The sequence below is a fragment of the Gopherus flavomarginatus genome, chromosome 10 (genome assembly GCF_025201925.1).
Source record: "Gopherus flavomarginatus isolate rGopFla2 chromosome 10, rGopFla2.mat.asm, whole genome shotgun sequence".
NCBI classification, from domain to species: Eukaryota; Metazoa; Chordata; order Testudines; family Testudinidae; genus Gopherus; species Gopherus flavomarginatus.
The window spans coordinates 1,215,996-1,240,251 of record NC_066626.1 but is presented as its reverse complement, the minus strand read 5'-3'; the positions used below and the strand labels follow the sequence as shown (position 1 = coordinate 1,240,251).

General features: G+C 50.4%; 2 protein-coding genes across 5 annotated transcripts in view; both read left to right on the top strand.

Annotated features, from left to right (window-relative positions):
• The first annotated feature begins 323 nt into the window (after positions 1 to 323).
• The window catches only part of LOC127058928 (maestro heat-like repeat-containing protein family member 2B), an 852,871-nt gene continuing 828,938 nt past the window's right edge, over positions 324 to 24,256 (top strand). For 2 of the 4 annotated variants that reach the window (XM_050969425.1, XM_050969422.1), the window contains exons 1-6: positions 324 to 641; positions 1,992 to 2,147; positions 2,649 to 2,804; positions 3,070 to 3,172; positions 4,287 to 4,352; positions 5,175 to 6,239. In XM_050969425.1, coding sequence (XP_050825382.1) covers positions 543 to 641; positions 1,992 to 2,147; positions 2,649 to 2,804; positions 3,070 to 3,172; positions 4,287 to 4,352; positions 5,175 to 5,272 — 678 coding nt within the window. In that variant the 5' untranslated portion in view covers positions 324 to 542 and the 3' untranslated portion in view covers positions 5,273 to 6,239. Of the gene's footprint in view, positions 642 to 1,991; positions 2,148 to 2,648; positions 2,805 to 3,069; positions 3,173 to 4,286; positions 4,353 to 5,174; positions 6,240 to 7,071; positions 7,267 to 8,525; positions 9,250 to 24,256 lie in introns of those variants that run through there. The other 2 variants (XM_050969424.1, XM_050969426.1) reach the window with 2 other exon arrangements.
• LOC127058925 (uncharacterized) overlaps positions 19,651 to 24,256 on the top strand; it is a 613,715-nt gene continuing 609,109 nt past the window's right edge. The window contains exon 1 of the mRNA XM_050969418.1: positions 19,651 to 20,559. Coding sequence (XP_050825375.1) covers positions 19,730 to 20,521 — 792 coding nt within the window. The 5' untranslated portion in view covers positions 19,651 to 19,729 and the 3' untranslated portion in view covers positions 20,522 to 20,559. The remainder of the gene's footprint in view (positions 20,560 to 24,256) is intronic.

Below are 24,256 nucleotides of genomic sequence, written 5' to 3'. Positions count from 1 at the left end.
AAAAACGAAGCTAGACTCATTCAGACTGGGAATAAGGCATCCATTTTTAATGGTAATTTTAATTAACCATTGGAACAATTTGCCAACGGTTGTGGTGGATTCTCTGTCACTAGCCATTTTAAAATGAAGATTGGATGTTTTTCTATAAGATACACTCTAGTTCCAATAGAGACTATTTTGGGGAAGTTCTGTGTTATGCAGGAGGTCAGACTGGATAATCACCCTGGTCCCTTTTGGCCTTGGAATCTAAGTAACTAGAAATCTAGTAATAGGATTACACAGGTGTATTATGGCACCGAGTTTGGCTGGTGGTAGCTAGCACCTGGTCTGAAATATAGCTATAGGTCTCTGGGGTGAGAGGGGGTTGATGAAATTCCCACAACTTCATAACTACTAAAGAAAACTTCTTAGAATTGTGATCAGTGATAATTGTTCTTTAATATCATCTGTTTGTACAGGTGAAAAAGCACAAGAAGTTTCTTCTGGACATACTGATCGGGGCCTTACATGACATTTTCAGTTCTGAAGTCATTGGCGAGAGCATGAAAGCACTGGCCAAAGTCCTGAAGGAGCTGAAAGAGAAGGACATCGGTTCTTCCTTCAGAGTCCTCACCCAACAGATCCGGACCTGCTTTGACGATGTATGTGAACAGAACTCTCCAACCTCAGTTCAATTAATCTTGATTAGACTCCAGGGCCAGCTCTAGCGAAAACGCCGCTCCAAGGATGGTAGCATGCCGCGGGGGGCGCTCTGCCGCTTGCCATTCCCATGGCTCCGGTGGACCTCCAGCAGCCGTGCCTGCGGACGGTCAGCTGGTCTCACGGCTCTGGTGGAGCTGCCACAGGCATGCCTGCGGGAGGTCCAGCGGAGTCACCTGTCGCCCTCCCAGCAACTGGGAGAGCACCCCCCGCGGCATGCCGCCCCAAGCACGTGCTTGGCGTGCTGGGGCCTGGAGCTGGCCCTGTTAGACTCCATTTACGATGTGTGATGTGGACTCCCTGGGCATTGCTCATGTCAGAGTGAAGAGATTTTAGGCCCTAGGGAAGAGAGGTGTTTTATGGAGGAGGAGAACATTAGGAGGATGGGGATGACATCCCTGATCCCACAGTCTCACCCTTCTGTTCTTCTTTATTGCCACTGATAACCTCAAAGAAAGTCTGAATACTAGATTAGGTAGCTAGATAACCATGGAAAAGGGGGTTACAGAGTGCAATAGAGAGTGTTGGGCCTGCTCTATACCATTTTTATATGAGAGGGTTGGAATGATAATTCTGTTTAGCAGAGAATTTTGAGATTTCAAATTTTGGTTTTGTTCCTATTTGTGGGAACCCCTCTCCCCAATCTTCAAAACTGCTTGTGAAACAGAATTACCATTCTCAGCCTAGCTCTATTGTAAGCCTTGGCCCAGAGCAGTCTGCTCTCAGACTATCCCGGTGCTGGGAATTGAGAGCTAGAGGTGCAAATTTGAGAGCCAGGACTCCCAGGGTCATAGAATCATAGAACACTAGGGTTGGAAGGGACCTTAGGAGGTCACCTAGTTCAACCCCCTGCCCAAAACAGGACCAATTCCCAGCTTTTTACCCCAGTTCCCCAAATGGCCCCCTCAGGGACTGAACTCACAACCCTGGGTTTAGCAGGACAATGCTCAAACCACTGAGCTATCCCTCCCTCTGAAGCTGGGGGCCTGGAAGTCTACAATCCCAGTCAGCCTGCCAGATCGGCTGCCAAGGAGATGGATGAGTGCACTGGCAAGACACCAGGCAGGTTTCTAAGGACCCCTGCCTGGCTTCCAGAGGAATTTCATCAAAATTGAATTGGCTCTAAAATATTTTCATGAATCAGCAAATTCGAACAAAAAATTGGTTAATTAAAGTTTTTCCGACTAGCTGTAGTTGGAATCATTCTACTTTAGCATAGAAGAGATGGCTGTGTGAGGTGCGTGATGGGATTATCCCTTACTTATCAAGTTGGGGGATTTTCTTGGCTGTAGGAGGATGATGCCCTTCGCTCAATGGCCTTTGTCCTATTTGGCATCCTGGCTCAGTTGACAAAGAAAAAATGGAAGGCCTATTTCTCCGAGCAGGTTCGAAAGAGCTGGGTCACACTTCTGCTGCACCTGCAAGACCCAAACCCCCAGGTTTCAATGGTAAGACTGACAGTGACTTGTTTACTAAGCCAAAGAAATCTTCCTCTCAATGCCAGGGGAGCACTGCTATTCCTGCCTGCCGTGGAGGCCCAAATTCTCCCCTCAGTTCATTGCCCTCCTGCTGAGTCAGTTCCAGCGAGGTTGATCCATGGCTGCTTCATCAGAATCCAAGATAGGTCATGGGTCTGAACCCTACAGGTCTCTGTTCCTGTCTGTCTCTGCACCCCAGGTCCCTACCTCCCCAGAATAGAGGAGAGACCACAGCTGTGCCTGCTGAAGCAGCTTTCATCGGTATAACTGTTCCCAAAAGACATTGATGCTACCTCCAGGTTTCAGTGGAAGCTCTCCCCTCTATTAGTCATTCCTGCATGTTTCTGCCAATTACATCCAGATGAATCCCTTTTTGTCCTGGAACAGATGCGCAGTCATGCAGATGAGTTCCCTTTGAATGAACACAGCACTCGGTAGGGAACAATTCAATGGCATGACACTCTTTTTCAGAAATGCAGAGCTACGTTTCACCTCTGTTTCCCGTTTTTGGGACTGAAGAGATTCCAGCATGCGATTAATAAGCACCTTGGTGGCACAGACGAGCTGAAGCCTACAGAGCTCCAGGAGGACATTTGCAGACACCTTGTGAGTGAGCTGTTGAACTGTGTGAGATTATTGACTGGAGTGGCTTGTGGTGGTGTAGAGGGGTGTGTTGGGGGGGATGTGTGATGGACAATGTAAATAACTGCAAGGGTGGGATATATGAGGGAGGGTGATGGGAAATGTAAATCTGCCCCAGATTCCCATTTTTCCCACTTCTACTCAGCCACCTGTTCTTTCCCTTACTTACCTGTGGTTCGTAAAAGCCTGTGCTGGCAGTCAAAGGGCACTTCTAGCCAGAGAGAGCTCATGTGTCCCTGATTTCCTTTAGGCCAAAGAGAATGCAGAACTGCTGGAGAACTTATACAAAACCACCCTCACGTACTTCTACAGCAGCTGGGAAGGGATCCGGGCAGCTGCCGCCAAGTTAGCTGGTGAGAGATGATGCCCAGTGTCCCTTGTGATATTCCTATTGAGGGAGACAGAAAAAATCCCACTGTGTAGCACTGAGCTGCCATTGTGCTCTCTGTGCCTCAGCTTCCCACCCATAGATGGAGATGTTAATGTCCCTACCGCTCCAGGGTGGTGGTGGGAGGAATCATTAGTTGCTATGAAGTGCTTCGGGATTGTTGCAGGGAAAGCACGGTGCAATCATTTCGCAGTAGCGGCTGGGACACCATCATGTAGGGCATGGTTACACTTTGAGCTGGGGGTATAATTCCCTGCTTGATGAGACACACCCGCAGTAGCCCTGCGTGCTAAAAATAGAGAGTAGCTGTGATGGCAGGAGCAGCAGGAGCTTCAACCACCCCATGTATGATCCCATCCAAACCCCAAAGTCTAGTCTCAAGGTGGCTGCTCCTCCCACTGCTTGTGCTGCCTTAGCTACGTACTAATTGTAGCATGCCAGCACTGCCAGAGCTAGTGTGGGCCCGTCCCATTGAACTGGGAGCGATACCCCTAGCTCAAAGTGCAGACCTACCCAGTGCTGTTCAGTGCCCCTCACTGCGACTTCATCACTGGGAAGCATGCAGCCCACCTCCCCATAGCGCCTGCTGTTTCATCTTCCTGGCCACAGCACCTTGTCAAGGAACCATTAGGTTCCTCCTCTTTGGCCCTGTGCCTTCTTCTCCCTAGCACACCCATGTGAGACAGGCAGGCATTGTGGCTCATCTAAGGCTCACCTGTCAGTCACCTTGTGAGATCTCTGCTTAGAACTCACTCATTCCTGGTCCCAGTCCTTTGGTCAGACCACTAGACCAAGACACTTTCTTAGTATGTCTTCAATAACTGACTGCAGTGGCAAGAGGAGCACAGATTGTTTCAAGCAAATGGGGTTTCTGTAAACAGTCTTTTTTTAAAAATGTCTCTCTCATTCTCTTCAGTGTGGACTCTAACCTGCTCCAGAATCCTCTTGCCCACAGCTCATCCTTAGGCCCACAGTAAGAGATCCCAAAGGCCTGTCTAGGGGCTGCCAATATCACTTTGCACTCAACAAGGGAAGGTTTTATTATTGTTGCTGTTATTTATTTTACATTTTGTATTTAGGCTTCATCCGGGAACACACAGACATGCAGCGTATGAAATGGCTGGACCTGGAATATCTGCTGATGTGTAAGTAATAAATACAGCTGAAGTCCTGTTCATTAGTGAGTTGTTATAAAGGAATTTAGCTGACAAGTAGCAGTACCCGATACCACTGGTGCAGAGTGCATCAGTCACACATCAAAGGACAGATTCACTCTTGCCCAGTAGAAAGTCAGCTTTAATTTCCCCTGAAGGAGGAAGCTGCAGAAGGTGTGAAATGAGCCAGTGCATCTCCTGGGTGTCCTGGCAATGCCCCCTCCCCAGCCAGTGCTATCCACACTTGGGCTTTATTGGCTCTCTGTGGACTCCCCAAGTGCGAAGAAGATGTAGCCACTTTCTGCTACCCCCAATATCCCACCAGCAATTTTTCTTCCCGTACGTGCCCTGTATCATGCACAAACCAGCTTGGCCCTGGCCTCTGTTAAATTCCAGGTTTAGTTGAGCTCAGGCAGTGGCTCCTGAATAGAGCTGGAAAAGTGGAAGCTATTGAAACAATGGATCTTCTTCCATTTGCTGCAGAGTGGATGGCTTTCTGGTAGAGTCAGGGTCTCCCCACAGTTGGGAGCATGGAAGGGACACAATGGGGGAACCTAAAGCTTTGTTTGTATTGGAGAGCTGCTGTAGCGTGGTATTCAGAGGTAATAAGTCTCCAGCTATCTCAGAAACAGGGACTATATGAAAAGTGAGGCCTATTCATCTCTCATGTATTTTCCACCCCAGTAGAAGGACTGAGCCCAGTTTCACATTTTTCCATGTGATCATTTTGCTCAGGTACATCAAGGTTCTGTGATCACACTTAGCTGTGATTTGACAGTCTGTTCACTAATGTGATGTCCTCTGTAATTTCAGCTCTCCGGGTCCTAGAGAAAGACCCAAGTTCCACTGTCCAGCTGGTGGCAACTGAGATCATAAGTGACATCTGTTCTGGTCGAGTGCTTGAGGAATGAAGCGGAACAGAGACAAACAGAACAAGGCACTCCAGTAGTATAAGGGCCCTACCATTAATCAAATGTTAAACCCACCCCTTGACTCAATAAGCCCTACCCACCAGTCATCGGAAGCCCCAACCCATGGGGTATTACTTCTGGGGCCAAGGCGGACACATGACGGAAGCAAGATGTGTCATGTGACCCCTCTAAGAACTCCTCCCACTGTCCTCTACCAATCAGGATGGGTTTCACCCTGATAGGAATGCCCCGAGAGAAGATTTGACCAATCAGGGGGAGTTCCGGGGCAGGTGACCTGTCCAGAAGTGATTTGTGTGACCCCTCTAAGAACTCCTCCCACTGCCGTCTACTGATCAGGAGTGGTTTCAGCCACTGGGGATCACTCCAAGAGGAGATTTGACCAACTGAGGGGAATTCTGGGGTGGGGTGACCCGTCCGGAAGTGCTTCATGTGACCCCTCTAAGAACTCCTCCCACCACCCTTTACCAATTGCGATGGGTTTCAGCGGCAGAGGATTGCCCCAAGAGGAGAGTTGACCAAAATAGGGTAGGTTCTCGGAAGGGGTGAACCGTCTAGAAGAGGGTCGTGTGACCCCTCTAAGAACTCCTTCCAATGCCCTCTGCCAGTCGGGGTGCAGCACCATCACCCCATAAGTCCCAGCGCTGGGCAGAGGAGGCCATCTCTTACCACGAAGACGTGTTGTATGAATTGTGGAAAGGCTGAGAGGAGACATGGACTCCTTTACCACCCCCCCTGAGAACTTCGGACTTTGTTTTAGCCCTGAGGACCTTTGGGCTTGTATGGATAAAGCGCTATAGCAGTGACAGTTCCGAGGAGGGCCCTTTGACTCGACCATTGATAGATACCTCGGAACCCGACCCAGAACTCTCGTGACAGGGCCGGCTCCAGACACCAGCCCACCAAGCACATGCTTGGGGCAGCACCTTCGGACGGGGCGACACTTGGGGTTTGGCTTTGGTTTTTTTTGGTTCGGCCAGGTGGCGCTGGGGGGAGGCGGGGCTTGGGAGGCGTGGCACCATGCTGGGTGGCAAGGACTTGGGTGACGCGGCGCTCGGCTGAGGAGGGCTTCAGTGGCACAACGCTCGGGGGGGCGGGGACTTGGACGGCAAAACATGACGCTGGGGGAGGCGGGGAATTGGGCGACGCGACGTTCGGGGGCAGGGACTTGGGCGAGGCGAGGCGACATTCGGGGACAGGGACTTGGGCGAGGCGACACTTGGGAGGTGGGGACTTGGGGGACGCGACACTTGGGGGGCTCGGACTTGGGCGACACGACGCTCGGCGAGTGGGGACTTGGGCGACGCGACGCTCCGGTGGGCGGAGACTTGGGCGACGCGACACTTGGGGGGGGACTTGGGCGACACGATGCTCAGGGGGCTTGGACTTGGGCAATGCGATGTTCGGGGGGCGGGGTCTTGGACGACACCGCGCTCGGCAGGGTGGGGACTTGGACGACGCGATGCTCGGGTGGGGCGGCGCTCTTTGTTTTCGCTTGGGGCGGCAAAAATGTTAGAGCCGACCCTGCCTCGTGAAGAACCCTGATGAGTGTGATGGCCTCTCATTGTCCACTGCCCCAAAGCTGGAAGACGATCATGGCTTGGGGGAGTCACCAGCGGACAAGGTGAATGGGAAAGACGTCACTCAGGTAAATGAATGATTAAGAAGCGATGGTTAATCATGGGTGTATAATGAGGTTAAGAATCGACCTGGCATTGCATAAATCTAAGAACAAGCAGTGGGGGGCTAACACTGTTTTTTGTCTGAAAATCTCTCAACAGCTCGACGATGCCTTTCAAGATGTCTTTGAGAACTTACACGTCGGTAGCCCTGTTGTGCATCAGCTGTTTTTGCTCCTGTCTGAGACGCAGATCTCGAGAGGAAAATCCAGAAAAGGACAAAATAGAAGAATGAATCAGCTCAGAGTCCCTCGTTGTAGGGGTCATGGTGTCCATTTTTACAGGCGGCTGTCAAAAGTTGTGTTAAACCAGGCAATTAATTAAACTTATTTAAATATGTCCATATGACCCCTCCATACTTGTGTTAGTAAAAGACGGTACCAGAAACAGTCCTGTCTCCACAGACGGCTCTGTTAAAGAAAATATATTATACACTCAGGGAAGTTGGGATCTTTGGCAGGGTGAATCCTCTTTTTCAAGTGGCCAAAAAGCATAGTAAAACTTTAAATAGAAGACAGGCAACGGCTTGGCTTTCACACCAGGAGGCTTACACTTTACACAAACCGGCTCAAATACGTTTTAAAAGAAACAAGACCATTGTTTCAGATGTGGACGCGCAATGGCAGGCAGATTTGGTAGATGTGCGCCGGTTCTCCAAACACAACAGAGGCTTTAAGTACATCTTAAAGGTGATAGACATTCTATCCAAATATGCCTGGGCCTTAGGCCTAAAAGACAAGACGAGTGGTGAGGTACCCAAGGCCTTTAAAGCTATTTTTAGCAAAGGTCGTGCCTCAACAATTACAAACCCATCGGTGGAAAGAATTTTTAAACAAACCTTTTTACCCTGAAGAATTACAGAAAGTAAACCCCAAACAAGACAGGATTTACAGGATCAAAAAAGTTCTAGCGGATAAAGGAAAAGGCAGAAAAAAGCAGCTACTGGTGAAATGGTTGGGGGGTAATAAGTTTAACAGCTGGGTGGAAGCTTTTCAACTCTGTGACATTTAGACATGAACAAAACAAACAAACAAAAAGATTCCTCCTGCAAAGACAAAGAGAAAAATGAGCGACAGCGGGTTCTACATTACTTCGCCCAGCAATGCCAGCTCTGCAGTTTTTCCTCAAAACATAGCTTGAATTTTACAATATGGCTAATTAAGTCCTAGAATCTCCGGAGTGCCTGGGAGGTGGGGTTAGTGGAAATACAATACCCGCACAGCCAGAACACTATCAACAAAGACACCTCTTTTGAAATCACCTTTGGAGATATGGCATGGAATTTTATCCTGCGATGAGGTTATTACTTGTCCATACCCAAATTATTGGATCATATGAACAGTACTGTGGCTCATCATCCCAAACCACCTGAGGTGGTCATGAACTACGACTCTGTGGGTAGAAAAGTTAGTCTTAAATCTACCAATTTTACTTATATGTTTTCTACCAGCGGGGAGCTAGCTAACATTCTAGGTTTGGGCCCCAAGCACAGCGTCCAAAAATTCCCCTTCTCAGCAGACATCACAGGGCTTTTAACTTTTTGTGTCTGTTCACAGATATTGTAGAACACCAGTTTGTGGGGGACTTTTCTGTTCCCCTGTTACGCTGTGTCCCTGTCCAAGGAAGGAACAAGGAGTTTGTCACATCACCTATGATAAACCTCATTACGTTCCTGTCAGAAAAAACCACATCGATACCATTACCATTGAAATAAAGACAGATCAGAACAGACACGTCTTATTTCACTTTGGCAAGGTGATCATCAAGGTGCACCAGTGTCCCCGGAGAGAGCAAGGTTTCTAAAAAGCAACACATTATGGCGATCCTAAAAAATTACAGTGACCCCACCATCTACAGGAACTATTACAAAGCCCAGACGGGATATGCCCTTCCTGGATGTACGGGCTGGCGTGGGTGAAATATTCTGTAACCAAGGCTCTGCAACCAGGCTTCAAGGCAGGACGCTGCATGAGAGAATACATGAATCTGGTACAGACAGCTGATAAACACATGAAAGATCGTTCTCTGTTAATCAACCGTGAGGAGTTTGCACAGGGTTACATCTTGTTTGCCTTTGACCTGTCTCCCGACCAGGAACGCGCTGATCACTGTTCCCTGATGAAAACTGGGAACCTGAGAGCAGAAATAGGTTTGGGGATGGCTTTAACCATCACCATCACTATGATCGTGTATGGGGTTTTTGACAACGTCGTAGAGACAAATCAGAGAAGAAATGTTCTGGTTGGCTATATGTGAACATGGGCACCGTGCAGCTCTCACGTGTCTCATCAACGACCTCTTACCCAAAAAAGAATCCCCTTATGATTGGCTCCCTGGCAGCAGTCTGTCTCAGCGACCCTTAAGTTTAGTGGTCAACACGCATCCATGTAACCAATCTGGTGAATCCTGGCTCAACTTGTATCTGGCGAAGTGTAACCTTGGAGAGTTTTTTGACTCATACGGGCACCTCCCCGAATAGCGTGTTGTTTCCTAAAAGCTTTATGACATTTTTAAACAAAAATGCCACGGACAATGTGTTTCACAATAGACAATTACAAGACCCTCACTCTGTTGCCTGCAGCGATCATTGCGTGTTTTTCTTACATCATTGTAGCAAGGGTTTATCTCTTGACCAGATTTTAAACTTGTATTCTAACGACATAGTGCAAAACGACCGGATGGTGATGAATTTTGTAAAAACTAAATTTAAATTCTTGGGCATATCTAGCCTTGCTCAAAACATGTTTCAACAAGCCCAGACATGTGTATCTTGCAATGATTTTTATAGCCATGTTATCCAATACTCTCAGGCATAACAGACATCATTTGTTTGGCATTATCCAACACATTTTTTATAAAGTAACTTTTCCCTCAGTTGCTAGGCCCCGCAAGAGTTGCAGAAAAGGGGTGTTTCCACCTCGGATCCATTTTAAAAGCCGTAGGACAGGGTTTTAAACTCTTCTCCTAGGACCCTCTTATTGGAAACGATTTTCTGTGTTTTCTTAAGGATTTTTGTCTCTATTTGCCATTGATTTTGTTCCTTATGATAGAGGGCTGCTGCACCTCTATCTTTTTGGAGGTGTTTTTTCACAGGCCTGTGCAATAGTCCAGGACTAGATCTTGCAAACTGTCCAAGTTGATCTTTTCACAGTTCGCTATGTTCAGGGTAATACCTTTGACTTTCATGCAGGCCTTTTCTCCCGACAGCTTATACCCATATGTTTTTGGGCCTGCCGACACAAACTCGGTGATGTGTTGATCTGGTGGGATCTTGCTCGTGAGGTCCCCTAAATAATCCCACAGAAGGGGATTCCAGTCACCCTCTCTTTTCACAAATATCACCAAGTCTGTGTCATAGTATGGGCACCGCTCTTGCAACCTATCTAGCAAGTTGTATAGTTCTAAGCGGGCATAAGCAATGGTGAAACAGGCTAAGAAAACATTGGTATTTCCAGAGACAGAGTACCGGTCTTTTGCATCCTGCCAAGACACTCATGCTGTTTCATCGTCGATAAACTCGCAGGATGAAACCTTGTAGTTGGGGCAAAACAGGTACTGATAGAGTTCGTCAGGGTCTCTCACGCCGCTGGTATTAGATAGGTTTGTGGAGCACAGAATATTATTATTATTACTATTATAAATCCCATGAAACTGTCCTGTAAACTTAAAAATAAAATATTCATTAGGGTATTTTTCTATTTAAAAAGTCATAGCTTTAAAACCAAATAATCCATTTCAGGCTGTACAACAAACAGGAGTTTTGAGTTTATTTCTACCACTTTAAAACAACAAACCTACAAACATTTTTTTTAAATACACCTCATTTTGCAAAATAAAAACCAAACTGCTTTTAAAATCAACTTTTAAAATCCAGTTTAAAACACATTTTGTACACAAAAAAACCCACCTTGTTAGTTTGAAACACACCATGACCATCAGTTTGCAGCCATATACTTTAAAAAAAAAATCCCACCTATGTTTTACAGAGAGAGAGAGTTTAAAACACAGTTTGCAACAAAATAGTTTTCAATAAACCCACATGCACTTAAAAGCCAATTGCAGAAAGTTACCTTCTACTACAGGATAAATTGCAGGCATATGCTTGTTCTGTTCCCCCCATGTGTGTTTGGGCCTTTGGATTAAAGAACAAGCAAAAAACAGTTAGTTAGTATTAGCCCCAAATCCCTACACAACCTGTGTGGTACCTGAAGTTATTAAGCAAAACTACTGTTAAAATGGTTTTTACCTTGGCCTGGTGATGAAATGCAATTTAGAGTTACTGGTTCCATGCTAAACAGATCACACTGCAATAAACACAGGCATCATTATTTACTAAGACAGCACAGCCAACGAGTGATATTATATAATATATATTCAGGGCCGGTGCAACCATTTAGGCAAACTAGGCGGTTGCCTAGGGTGCCAAGATTTGGGGGCGCCAAAAAGCGCCCCCCAATTTTTTTTAAATGGTTGACTGGCTGCTGCTGCCGGCGGCAGCCGGCAGCCCAGGGTGTCCCCCGGGTCAGCGCGCCGCCTGTCTGAGGTGGAAGGACAGGCTCAGAGTCAGTCTGCCTTGCCAGACAAGATGGGGGGCAGCAGTTGCTGCAGGGAGGCAGCACGGAGCAGCTCGGAGGAATCAGAGATGCTCTGCTCCGGGGGCTGTCCATGGAAGCAGCAAGTTGGGGCCAGGGGACATTTGGGGGAGGGGGCTGGCAAGTGGGGCCGGGGGGACACCCAGCCCCAAATATTGGTGGAGCTGGGTCCGGGCCCCACCTGGGAATATATAGCTCACCCCCTATGAGCTTGAGTACGTAAAGTACGGTCATAGTGTTTTACTAGAAACAAAACTTTTACTGAACAATCAAAAATGTTTTCATTTCATTTCATTACTACGCTGTGAATGATGCAGGGCCTGTGAATGCCAGTTTCAGAAAAAGGAAAGAACAAGTTTTGCATAATTTCATGAGTCTTATTTTATTAGGTGGATGCGTCAGTGTGGCCCCACCTTTTTCCCCTGCAAAATGAAACAGATTTTTCCCAGTAAACTACTACTTTCCAAACTTACTTATGAGCAGAGTGGGAGCAGGCGCATCCTGATGTGATGCTGCATTCCCACTTCTATTATAAATACTTTTCTCCTCCTTCCCTTTTGCAGTTGCTCATTACTTTCAAATGAATTCCTTGCTAGAGGCAGTTGTTCATGCTTTGCCTTAACCAGAGGTAAAGGGTTTTTGGAAAGGAAGTGCAAATGTAATGCACTTAAAAACATGCTCAGTTCCATACATAACAGATACCAAGATAGCCCTTGCCCCAAACAGCTTACAGATTATGGCTCTGGTAATTTGTAATGAGCTTTGTGTAGGCACAGAGGTACACCTGTGCTAAGCTGGTTGCAGCATCACAGCCAAAGAAAACTCTTTCTCTGATTGTGTGTGGGTGCAGTAGTGTTTTGTACTTTTGTTTTTCATAGTCAGACTAAACTTGATCTGAATTTTGAAATGGTCACAGTTCAACACAACCCACTCCAGAAAACTTCAGAGGTAAAAAAGGGGCAGGAGCTGGTGCGGACTGTTATGGGAACAGAAGAAAAGAGGACTGGAGCTTTACAAAGCGCCACATCTCTCTCTCATGTAACAAACGGGGTCCTGCCTGGAGTCCATATTCTGCTTCATGCATCTTTATATATAACCTTCCCTCATCTTACTCAAAGGACTGAGAAAAACAGTCTCCAAATACATTAGAAGCAAGAGTAAGGGCAGGGACAGGGTAGGCCCATTAGTCAATGGGCGGGGGGGAGGCAGAAGTGCTAACTGACCTTTTTGGTTCCAATTTTCACCAAAAAGGTTAGTAGCGATTGGCAGGGCTGATGCTACCATTTAGGTGGACTAGGCAGTTGCCTAGGGCACCAGAATTTGGGGGCACCAAAAAGCGGCGCCTTCTATTTTTTTTTAAGTGTTTGAGCTGCCGCTGCCCTGGGAGGGAGAGGGAGTCTGAGTTGCATTCCCCGGGGTCAGCCCGCCGCCGCCGGCAGCCCAGGGGTTCCCTGGGGTCAGCGCGCTGCCGCCGGCAGCCAGCAGCCCAGGGGTTCCCCTGGGTCAGTGCACCACTGCCAACAGCCCGGGGGTTCCACCGTGCAGTCGCTGCTTCGCTTCTCCTGCCTCCCAGGCTTGCGGCGCCAATCAGCTGTTTGGCGCAGCAAGCCTGGGAGGAGAATTAGAGCAGGAGCGCGTGCTCGGAGAGGACGCGGAGCAGAGGTGAGCTAGGATGGGGAGATAGTGCAGGGCTCCCCGGGCCTGGGAATGGGAAGCTGCTGAGGGGGCGGGGAGCTGCCACGAGGGGGTGGGGGCGCCTCAGGACAAATGGGAGCTGCTGCAGGGTTGGGGGGGCGCAAGGTGGAAGTTTCACCTGGGGTGCAAAACTTCCTTACACCGGCCCTGTATATATTTTCAGAGTTTAAAACAGGAAGCATACCTCCTCTTGCAGTCCAGCAGCCATTCAAGAGAGTTTCTGTTGAAAAAAAAAAATCTCCAAAATACCTGAGGTTTTTATATCATCCTAATCCTTTGTTTCAAACAGACTTCAAAATAGTAGCTAGCAGGTTGATTTGATCTCTACAACTCTGAAATACTAGATACTTAAGGACTTTAGGCCCCTTCCTAACATTCCCTTTTGTGAGGTGGGGTGGAAGAATTAAGCTGTCTGCACAACTGAGCTGCTTTCAGTATATTTTTTTATTTTAGTTAACATATATTTTTCTGTAGGGCCTTCTTACAGTATTAAACAGTGAATCCTTAATGTAACTGTCCCCATTCCCAAGTGGGGACTTTTTGCAGATATCAGTACATCTCTTTGGGGCTTGTTTTTTAAAACATGTTTCTTTCATGCATAAACTTTGGGTGGTGGTTGAAATAAAATGGTTGTATCACAACCGTAATAAGCCCCCCAGAGCTTTTAAATGTTTGATTGTCTTTAGAGCAAATGCTCATTCTAAAGTATGGTGAAGGTTTGTGAACCCTTGAGACATTTCAGTTTTGGCTTAGGCTCTTGTGTGTGCGTGTGCGGGGGGGTGTTTGTTTGTTTTTTGTAAATATATTAATTTAAACTTTTAATGGCTTTGAATTGCTAGAAAGAGTGCCCATAGCATTCAGACAACTCCCAGATCATATTTAAACTGTCCAATAGAGTTCTGCCAACTCCTGGGTCCTTTAAACTGTCCAATAGTGCTCTATCAACTCCAGGGGTTATATTTAAACTGTCCAACAACATCTGCGAATTCCAGAGGTTTCATTTCATTTCATATTAATCAGAACTCACCCACTCATCTCCCTTACTATGGGTGCACACCTGTCAAATTTATCCCTATGGCAACAAGGGTAAGTAATCACAATTACCTTCGCTATTCAGTGGGGATGTGGTTAAAACCATTCAGTTCAACAGAATGAGTCAACTCTATTGTACTCAAGCACATGTCTGAACCATCCCTGTTTGTTTTACTGTTGTAAGCAGAGTCAGGATGAGATCTACCCTGACATCTGGTGGTGAGTTGTGGAAAAGAACGTCAGGGGCTGATCATGAGCCCACAGTAGCCCAAATTGTGACTTTGGCTGCTGTGGGATCCCCAGTTTCTCTGTTATTGAGGCAGAAAGAATAAAGTGGTGTTATCCTGATTATGTGAATCAAGGACAGTGAAACTGTACTTAGCCTTTTATGATGGAGGGACTCGCCATCAACTACGTAGCACTCGCTAGGCAAGGGACATGGGTTCCAAAACTCAGTAAATTGAGAGAGACTGGGGACAGGTATTTGTACCTGGTGATGTACTGACCCATCCCCCAATTCCATTGCCTCTACTGCATAATGTTAGTGCTAATTTTGAGTCCAAGAGAAGTTTGATTACAGACTGCAGAGCGGAATTCATTTTGGGCTAATGGTGAACAAGTACTGAGGTCCCCGTACAACTTAACACAGTAAGTGGTGATTTTAGCTTGTAGTAGGGGAGTCTCAGTGCCCCACTGGCTGGGGGCTTGAGCCAGTTTTGCATTGTGTTATTGGAATGGAGTTCCTAGATACTGAATCCAGTCCTTGTTGTTGCCAACTCTGATGGGCAGAATGGTTACACTGTAAACACATTTTTAGGATTTTCCCCCTCCCTCAACATACATTTCAGCTTTTTGCTGTAAATGGATGTCTTTTTTACACAAAAATTAGATTCTCACAAACCATTTTTTTTAATTTAAAAGACATACAGCTCCTTGAAAAGAAACCAAGAGGCTCCATTAAAACTTTTAGCTCACTTAAGGGCCAGATACCTTCTAACAGAAATGCAGATAGTCACAAAGCCCCTTTCAATAGATGTTTTTTTTAATTTACATATTTAAATTTACGTATAAAGTTGAAGTCCAAATCACACGGTCATGGTGCTGTTGGGCTGGGGCATCTATGACACAGCCCTCACAATCTTCAAAAAGCTTTTCCCTAAGAGAGTGATTAAGAACAGGACAAACAGCAACTCATACAACAGCCCACATAAATTTTTACGCTCACAATGTGGCACTGGCTCAGCGAGTTCTATGCCAAACCTTCTCCTAAACTCATAACCTTCATCCTCGAAGTCCTCTTCAACAATTTTTAGCAGCATTCAGCAAAAACAAGGCGGGTCCGGTTCATCTTTGCTACTTGATGCAACGTTGTCCAGGGCCTCTGGGTCCTCTAGAAAGGCATCATCGAGCTGTCTCAGACAAGAAACAAGTGTAAGTTCTCACTGCTTGTTTTTTAGATTTACACAACCCCAGGTTCCTAACCTCATTACACCTCATCATCAACTGTTGCTTCTTCTTCGAGTGATTGCTCACATCCATTCCAGTTAGGTGTGCGTGCCGCGCGTGCACGTTCGTCGGAAACTTTTTTACCCTAGCAACTCCAGTGGGCCGGCAGGTCGCCCCCTGGAGTGGCGCCGCCATGGCGCCCAATATATATCCCTGCCGGCCCGCCCGCTCCTCAGTTCCTTCTTACCGCCGTGTCGGTCGTTGGAACTGTGGAGCGCGGCATAGCTGTCCTCCACGTCCCTAGTTCTCCTTGTTATCTCTCGATTATCTCTCGTACTGTTATAGTTGTTAATTAGATTGTTAAGTGTAGATAGTAGTATTAAGTTAAATAGGTTGTAAATAGTTCTTCGCCGGGGGCTTAGCCCTTCCCGGCACCCGGCACCGGGCTCATGCCTGGTTCGCCGGGCTTCAAGCAGTGTGCGGCCTGCAAGAAGCCTATGCCCACCAGCGACCCCCACGACGCGTGCCTGAAGTGCCTGGGGGAATCGCACAGATCGGACAAGTGCCGCATCTGCAAGGCTTTTAAGCCAAGAACAAAGAAGGAGAGGGATCAAAGACTCCGAACTCTCCTTATGGAGGCGGCACTTGACCTGGCGGCTTCGCAGGCCGTGATCTCGGCGCCGGCACCGGATCGCACCGGCACCGAAAAGACTCCCCGGCACCGACCTTCTCCGGCACCGGGGACAGAACCGAGGCCGTCGAAGTCTGCTACTCCGGCCAGGCAGACCCGACTGGAGCGCCCGGCCTCAACATCGGCCGCGGCACCACCGGCACCGTCGACTCCGGGCCCGGCGGGTCCGTCGAGTCCGGTGCCGCCAAGCTCCCCCATGAGATCTGGGGTTGAGATATTGGTCCCATCCACGCCGGAGACCTTCGCCTCGGCTCGGGACCTCATAGCCCTGACTGAGCCCACTCAGCTGCCACCCCCGGTACCTCCGGTGCGGGTCGTGTCCAGAGGCAAGCCCATGATGTCGGCACCGTCTCGGGACTCACGCTCACGATCGAGGTCCCGACGCCACGGTCGCTCCAGATCCCGCCGCCGCTCGCAGTCCCGGCACCGCTCCCCTCGGCGGTACCGGTCGCACTCACGGCGCCGGTCAACCTCAAGACGGTCGCGGTCGGACTCCAGCCGCCAATACCGGCACCGCGACTCCAGGAGCCAGTCTCGACGTTACTCGCCGCACCGGTCGACCTCCCGGCACCGAGCTGGTGGCAGGTCCCGGTCGACCTCCCGGCACCGAGCTGGTGGCAGGTCCCGGTCCCGATCCCGGCACCAAAGCGGCGGCCGGTACCGGTCTAGATCCCGGCACCGAGACAGGTCCCGGTCCCGATCCCGGCACCGATATGACTCCCGGCACCGGTCCCCGGCACCGAGAAGATCTTCGGTGCCGACCCGCGCAGACCCTTACCAACCAGGGTCAGCTCCGCCGTGGCCCTCTAGACAGCCGTCGGTCTCCTCCCAAACGGACAGCGGGTATGCGCTGGGCACCGACCGGCAGGCGGCGCTATTTAGCGATCCGCCACAACAAGACCAAGGCCCGCAGCAATGGGGGTTCTGGACACCCTGGGCATACCATCAAGCCCAGGGGCCCCAACAGCTCCCTGCTAGGCCTGCGACGACGGAGCGCAGGGCGCCGGAAGCCTCATTGTCTCGCCCCCCTCCCTCCCCGGATGGGGAGGAAGGGTCCAAGCAACAAGACTCCGCTCTGGCTCCTGAGGCAGAGGCGAGGGCCGAGGGAGACCCTCCATTAGACACTCTCTTGCCGGGGGTCTCCTCATCCTCCTCCCCTGATGAAGCGGTGGCTGGTACTTCCTCCAACAGCCCCCCCCCGCTGGATCTCAGAGCGCACCAAGACCTCCTCAGGCGAGTAGCGCAAAATCTGAGTCTGCAAGCCGAGGAGGTCTCGGAAATAGAGGATCCGATCGTCACCATCCTCTCAGCGGATGCTCCCACCAGGGTCGCCCTGCCCTTCATAAGAACCATCCAGGCCAACGCCAATACCATCTGGCAGTCTCCGGCCTCCATCCCCCCTACTGCGAAGGGCGTCGAGAGGAAGTACATGGCCCCTTCTAAAGGCTATGAGTACCTCCATGTGCACCCGACACCGTGTTCCCTGGTGGTTCAATCGGTGAATGACAAAGAGCGTCATGGGCAGGAGGCTCCAGCCCCCAAATCCAGAGAGGCCAGGCGAATGGACCTCCTCGGCCGTAAAGTATACTCGGCTGGGGCGCTGCAGCTCAGGGTTTCGAACCAGCAAGCCTTGCTGAGCAGATACGCCTTCAACTCCTGGGTGGCAGCAGACAAATTCAAGGAGCTGCTGCCGCAAGACGCTCGCCAGGAATTTGCAGCCATCTTAGATGAAGGCAAGAAGGTTGCACGCACGTCCTTGCAAGCTTCTTTGGACGCTGCAGACTCGGCTGCCCGTACCCTCGCGTCGGGAGTAACGATGCGTCGCATCTCCTGGCTGCAGGTTTCTGGCCTTCCGCCGGAGCTCCAGCATACCATCCAGGATCTCCCTTTCGAAGGCCAGGGCCTGTTTTCTGAAAAGACAGACCCCAGACTCAAGAGTCTGAAGGATAATCGGGTCATTATGCGGTCCCTCGGGATGCACACACCGGGAACGCAACGCAGACCCTTCCGGCCACAGCAACAACAGCAGCGCAGGCCGTATTCCCAGTTCCGCCAGCGGCAGGACCTTAACAGGCGCCGCGGCAGGAATGGAAGGCGCAGGCATTCGGGGAACCAAGGGGGGCAGAACCAAGGCTCCTCTAAGCCCCCGCCTGGACCTAAGCCTTCATTTTGAAGGTGCGCCCGAGGGCGCAGTAACAGTTTCCCCATGGATCCTTCCCCCCCGTTTTCCAACCGCCTTTCGTTTTTCCTCCCGGCGTGGTCCCAAATAACATCGGACCGCTGGGTCTTACGCACGGTGCAGACGGGATACCGCCTGCAGTTTGTATCATTTCCTCCTTCCCGCCCCCCTTCCTCGTCCCTCTTCAGGGACCCCTCTCACGAGCAATTCCTTCGACAGGAGGTACAGACGCTCCTCAGCAAAGGAGCTATAGAGGCGGTTCCAGAAGACGAGACAGGCAAGGGGTTTTATTCCCGTTACTTTCTGATCCCCAAGGCCAAGGGAGGCCTCAGGCCTATCCTCGACCTGCGAGAGCTCAACAAATACCTGGTGAAGTTGAAGTTCCGCATGGTATCCCTGGGGACCATTATCCCATCCCTGGATCCGGGAGACTGGTACGCCGCCCTCGACATGCAGGACGCGTATTTTCACATTGCCATTTGGCCACACCACAGACGTTTCCTTCGCTTCGTGGTGGGCCCCCTTCATTACCACTTTGCAGTCCTCCCATTTGGCCTTTCCACGGCCCCGAGGGTGTTTACAAAATGCATGGCAGTTGTTGTGGCGCATCTTCGGCGCAATCGTATCCACGTGTTTCCTTATCTAGACGATTGGTTGATTCGGGGCACGTCGGAACAACAAGTCTGCAGCCATGTCCGCATGATCACCGGCATGTTCGCCACTTTGGGCCTCTTGATAAACACGGACAAGTCCACCCTGATTCCCACGCAGAGGGTGGAATTCATCAGGGCCGTCCTGGACGCCACTGTGGCCAGGGCCTTACTGCCATTGCAGAGGTTCCAGGCATTGTTGGCGATCGTTCAACGACTGCGGGCAGCCCCCTTGACATCAGTGCGGACATGTCTAGCCCTGTTAGGCCACATGGCGGCTTGCAGCTTTGTGACCGGTTACGCTCGGCTCCGCATGAGGCCCCTCCAGTTGTGGCTCATCGATCATTACAGGCCGGCAAGACAGCCGCTGGACATGCTGATCACAATCCCCCAAAGGGTGTTAGATTCTCTCGGCTGGTGGCTAGACCAGTCCGTGCTATGTGCGGGACTCCCTTTCCACCCACCTCAGCCCTCGATGTCCCTGACAACGGATGCCTCGGATCTAGGCTGGGGGGCCCACCTAGGGACCCTGAGAACGCAGGGCCTGTGGTCCCAGGAGGAGGTGGGGTTGCACATCAACATGCGGGAGTTGAGAGCGGTCCGCCTTGCTTGTCAAACGTTCTGCCATCAGCTTCAGGGTCGTTGTGTCGCAGTGTTCACCGACAACACGACGACCATGTATTATATCAACAAGCAAGGCGGCATCAGATCCTCCCCCCTGTGTCACGAGGCGATGCGACTCTGGGACTTTTGTGTAGCCCACTCCATTCACCTCACGGCTTCCTTCCTCCCCGGAGTACGGAACACGCTGGCGGATCGATTGAGCAGATCCTTCCTGTCGCACGAGTGGTCCCTTCGCCCGGACGTCGCCCTCTCCGTCTTCCGGAGGTGGGGTTATCCCCGGGTGGACCTCTTTGCGTCCAGGGGAAACAAAAAGTGCCAAGCGTTCTGCTCCTTTCAGGGCAGGGAGCCCGGGTCGATAGCGGATGCCTTCCTTATTCAGTGGTCGACCCACTTGTACTATGCGTTTCCCCCGTTCCCTCTGGTCCACAGGGTCCTCCTGAAGGTGCGCAGGGACAGGGCTCACGTGATCATGGTAGCCCCGGCATGGCCCAGGCAGCACTGGTACCCCATGCTGCTGGACCTGACCATAGCCGACCCAGTTCCCCTGCCCCTTCACCCGGACCTGATTACCCAGGAGCACGGGACCCTCTGTCACCCGGACCTGCAGTCGCTGCACCTAGCGGCGTGGCTCCTGCGTGGCTGACTGGTTCTGAGCTGCGCTGCTCCACGCCGGTGAGGGAGGTGCTTCTGGGCAGCAGGAAACCTTCCACGAGAGCGACATATTCGGCCAAGTGGAAGCGTTTCTCCTGTTGGTGCGTGGAGAGAAATCTCCGCCCTATGGAAGTTTCGGTGGCCGACATCCTAGACTACGTTTGGTCCCTCAAACAGCAAGGTCTGGCCATATCGTCGTTGCGAGTCCACCTGGCAGCTATCTCCACCTTTCACCCGGGTGCGGATGGTCGCTCTGTTTTTTCTCACCCGACGGTGTCTAGATTCCTTAAGGGGCTGGAACGTTTATACCCTGACGTCCGTCCCCCTGCTCCAACCTGGGATCTTAACCTGGTGTTGTCCCGGCTCATGGGACCCCCCTTTGAACCGTTAGCCACTTGCTCCCTGCTTTTCCTCTCTTGGAAGACTGCCTTTCTAGTAGCTATCACCTCAGCTAGGCGGGTGTCGGAACTCCGGGCTCTTGTGGTAGACCCCCCATATACAGTCTTCGACAAAGATAAGGTGCAGCTGAGACCACACCCTGCCTTTCTTCCCAAGGTAGTCTCGTCCTTCCACATCAGCCAAGAGATATTCCTTCCGGTTTTTTTCCCGAAACCTCACTCCTCAGGCAGGGAGCAGCAGCTCCACTCGCTTGATGTCCGTAGGGCTCTCGCGTTCTACGTGGAGAGGACTAAGCCCTTCCGCAAATCCCCCCAGCTTTTCGTGGCGGTAGCGGACCGCATGAAAGGGCTTCCTATCTCCTCCCAGAGGTTATCCTCTTGGGTGACGTCCTGCATCAGGACCTGCTATGACTTGGCCCATGTCCCTACGGGCCGTGTGACTGCGCATTCTACCAGGGCGCAGGCGTCGTCGCTGGCTTTCCTCGCCCGTGTGCCCATCCAGGAAATCTGTCGGGCAGCGACCTGGTCATCGGTCCACACCTTTGCTTCCCACTACGCCCTGGTCCAGCAGTCGAGAGAGGATGCGGCCTTCGGATCTGCAGTGCTCCATGCCGCTACTTCTCACTCCGACCCCACCGCCTAGGTATGGCTTGGGATTCACCTAACTGGAATGGATGTGAGCAATCACTCGAAGAAGAAAAGATGGTTACTCACCTTTGTAACTGTTGTTCTTCGAGATGTGTTGCTCATATCCATTCCACACCCGCCCTCCTTCCCCACTGTCGGAGTAGCCGGCAAGAAGGAACTGAGGAGCGGGCGGGCCGGCAGGGATATATATTGGGCGCCATGGCGGCGCCACTCCAGGGGGCGACCTGCCGGCCCACTGGAGTTGCTAGGGTAAAAAAGTTTCCGACGAACGTGCACGCGCGGCGCGCACACCTAACTGGAATGGATGTGAGCAACACATCTCGAAGAACAACAGTTACAAAGGTGAGTAACCGTCTTTTCTTAATCATTCATCTACCTGAGTGACATCTTTTCTGTTCAGCTTGTCCGCCGGTAACTCCCCCAAGCAATGATCACCTTCCTCCTTCAGGGTGGTGGACAATGAGAGGCCATCATGCTCATCGGGGTGTCTCATGAATGTTTGGGCTGCAGGTTCAGGTTCTGGTATATCCATCAATGGCTGGGCCAAAGGAATCCTCTCGGCTGCTCCTTCATCCTCTTCGGAACTGTTGCTGCTGTAGCAATTCTCCACACAAGTCCAGAGGTCCGTGGGGCTAAAACAAAATCTGAAGTTCTCAGGGGGGTGGTAAAGGATTCCACGTTTCCTCTCAGCCTTTCCACAATTTCTGAAACACGTCTTCTTGGTAAGAGATGGCCTCCTCTGCCCAGCGCTGAGACTTATGGGGTGATGGTGCTGCACTTTGATTGGCAGAGGGCATTGGGAGGAGTTCTTAGAGGGGTCACACGACCCTCTTCTGGGTGGTCGCACCATCCCAGAACCTGCCCTATTTTGGTCAAGTCTCCTTTCGGGGCAGTCCTCTGCAGCCGAAATCCATCGTGACTGGTAGAGGGTGGTGGGAGGAGTTCTTAGAGGGGTCATACGAACCACTTCTGGATGGTCAACCCGTCCCAGAATTCCCCCCAATTGGTCTAATCTCCTCTCAGGGTGGTTTCTAGTGGCTGAAGCCCCTCCTGATTGGTAGAGGGCAGTGGGAGGAGTTCTTAGAGGGGTCACACAAACCCCAGAACTCCCCTTGATTGGTTAAATCTTCTCTCAGGGCGTTCCTATCGGGGCAAAACCTATCCTGATTGGTATAGTGGAAGGAGTTCTTAGAGGGGTCACATGACACACCGTGCTTCTGGTCATGTGTCCGCCTTGACCCCGGAAGTAATGCCCCCATGGGGTGAGGCTTCTGATGACCGGTGGGCAGGGCTTATTGGGTCAAGGGGTGGGGTTAACTTTTGATTGACAGTAGGGCCTTTACACTCCTCGCTCCTGCTACCCAAAATTGCAACAAGACAGAGGCAACTATAATACTGGGCAGTATTCGCCGTTGTCCTACTGCTCAGATGCTGTAAGTGAGAGAAGGATCAGGCCCTGTAAAGTAGCTTGTGTTGATTTTTATTACTCAAAGCATTTTTATTACACAGCAGGACATCTAGTCATTCTCATGGACATGCTACCTCTGGACAAGCTCCGTGATAAGCATGTACATAATACTGCTTGCTCAGGGGTCATTACTATAGTAACAGCCAAGTACTAGCCCAGATCCTCAAATACAACTGAGCTCTAGGCTCTGGGTTGTTCTAAGTTATGCTGTCTCATAACATCCATTGCTGCACTGGAGATAGCTATAGCACAATGCACACTGTGTGCGCCATCTTCTGTTCCCAGCTCACACCCCCTATGCTTGGGTGGGAAGCTAGGAGTTGGTGACATACAGCCAGCTACACTGGCTATACACTCTGTATGCTGGTTCTCTGGGTCTTAGGTATTTGCACATGCTGGGGAATTCCTAGCTGCCTCTTAGGGCAGCTTTATGGCTACTTTGCCCTGCTGCACTGCAACATAGGGCAGCAAAAGAGTGACTTTACAACTAACCTCACCCCTATTGATGCACCTACCCGTGGTTGTTAGGAGTCTGAGTTTAGGTATCCGGGGTTGGAAAACCCACTCACCTGGCATCAAGTTGTCTGATGCCTTTGAACATCAGTCCCTTTGTTTTTCAAATATCTATTTGAAATACCACAATGCTGATAGAGTTTTAAATGCCCTAATCAGGACCTCTGCAGGTGGTTATTATGGGTATTTAGGCTTCTACCTGCAGATTTCAGTGCTTAACTCTAGCTGCCCAAGGCCTTTGTATTTGTCTTTCCCAAGCCTATGAGCTGCTGAGTGTTCTCAAACTCCCACTGGTGTTATTGGGAGATAAGGATGCTCTGCCCTTCAGAGAAGGCACTCAGCAGATATAACTTATCCTCCAAAGTTAGCTACTATGATCCTCCATCTCATAGCAAAAGGTCACTGAACGGTCAGGTTTCTAGTCTCCATCACCACCTCATTCTCCAATTTACTGTCCCCCTGGTTCAGGGCCTGTGAGGATTCACCAGGCAGCAGTTAGCAGAGGAGGGTGAAACTCAGAAGGAGTCTGGGATGTTGTTGCTTATAGTTCTCAATGGGGAGACAATGTTCATGTAACAGTTGACTATTGGAAGGAAATCAATAGAGACCCCTGTTGAAGTGACACATTCTGCTAATTCAAAAGTGACTCTATTAAGTAGTATGGGTTCCCCTAATCTTGTAGTGTTTCCTGTTTTGGTGA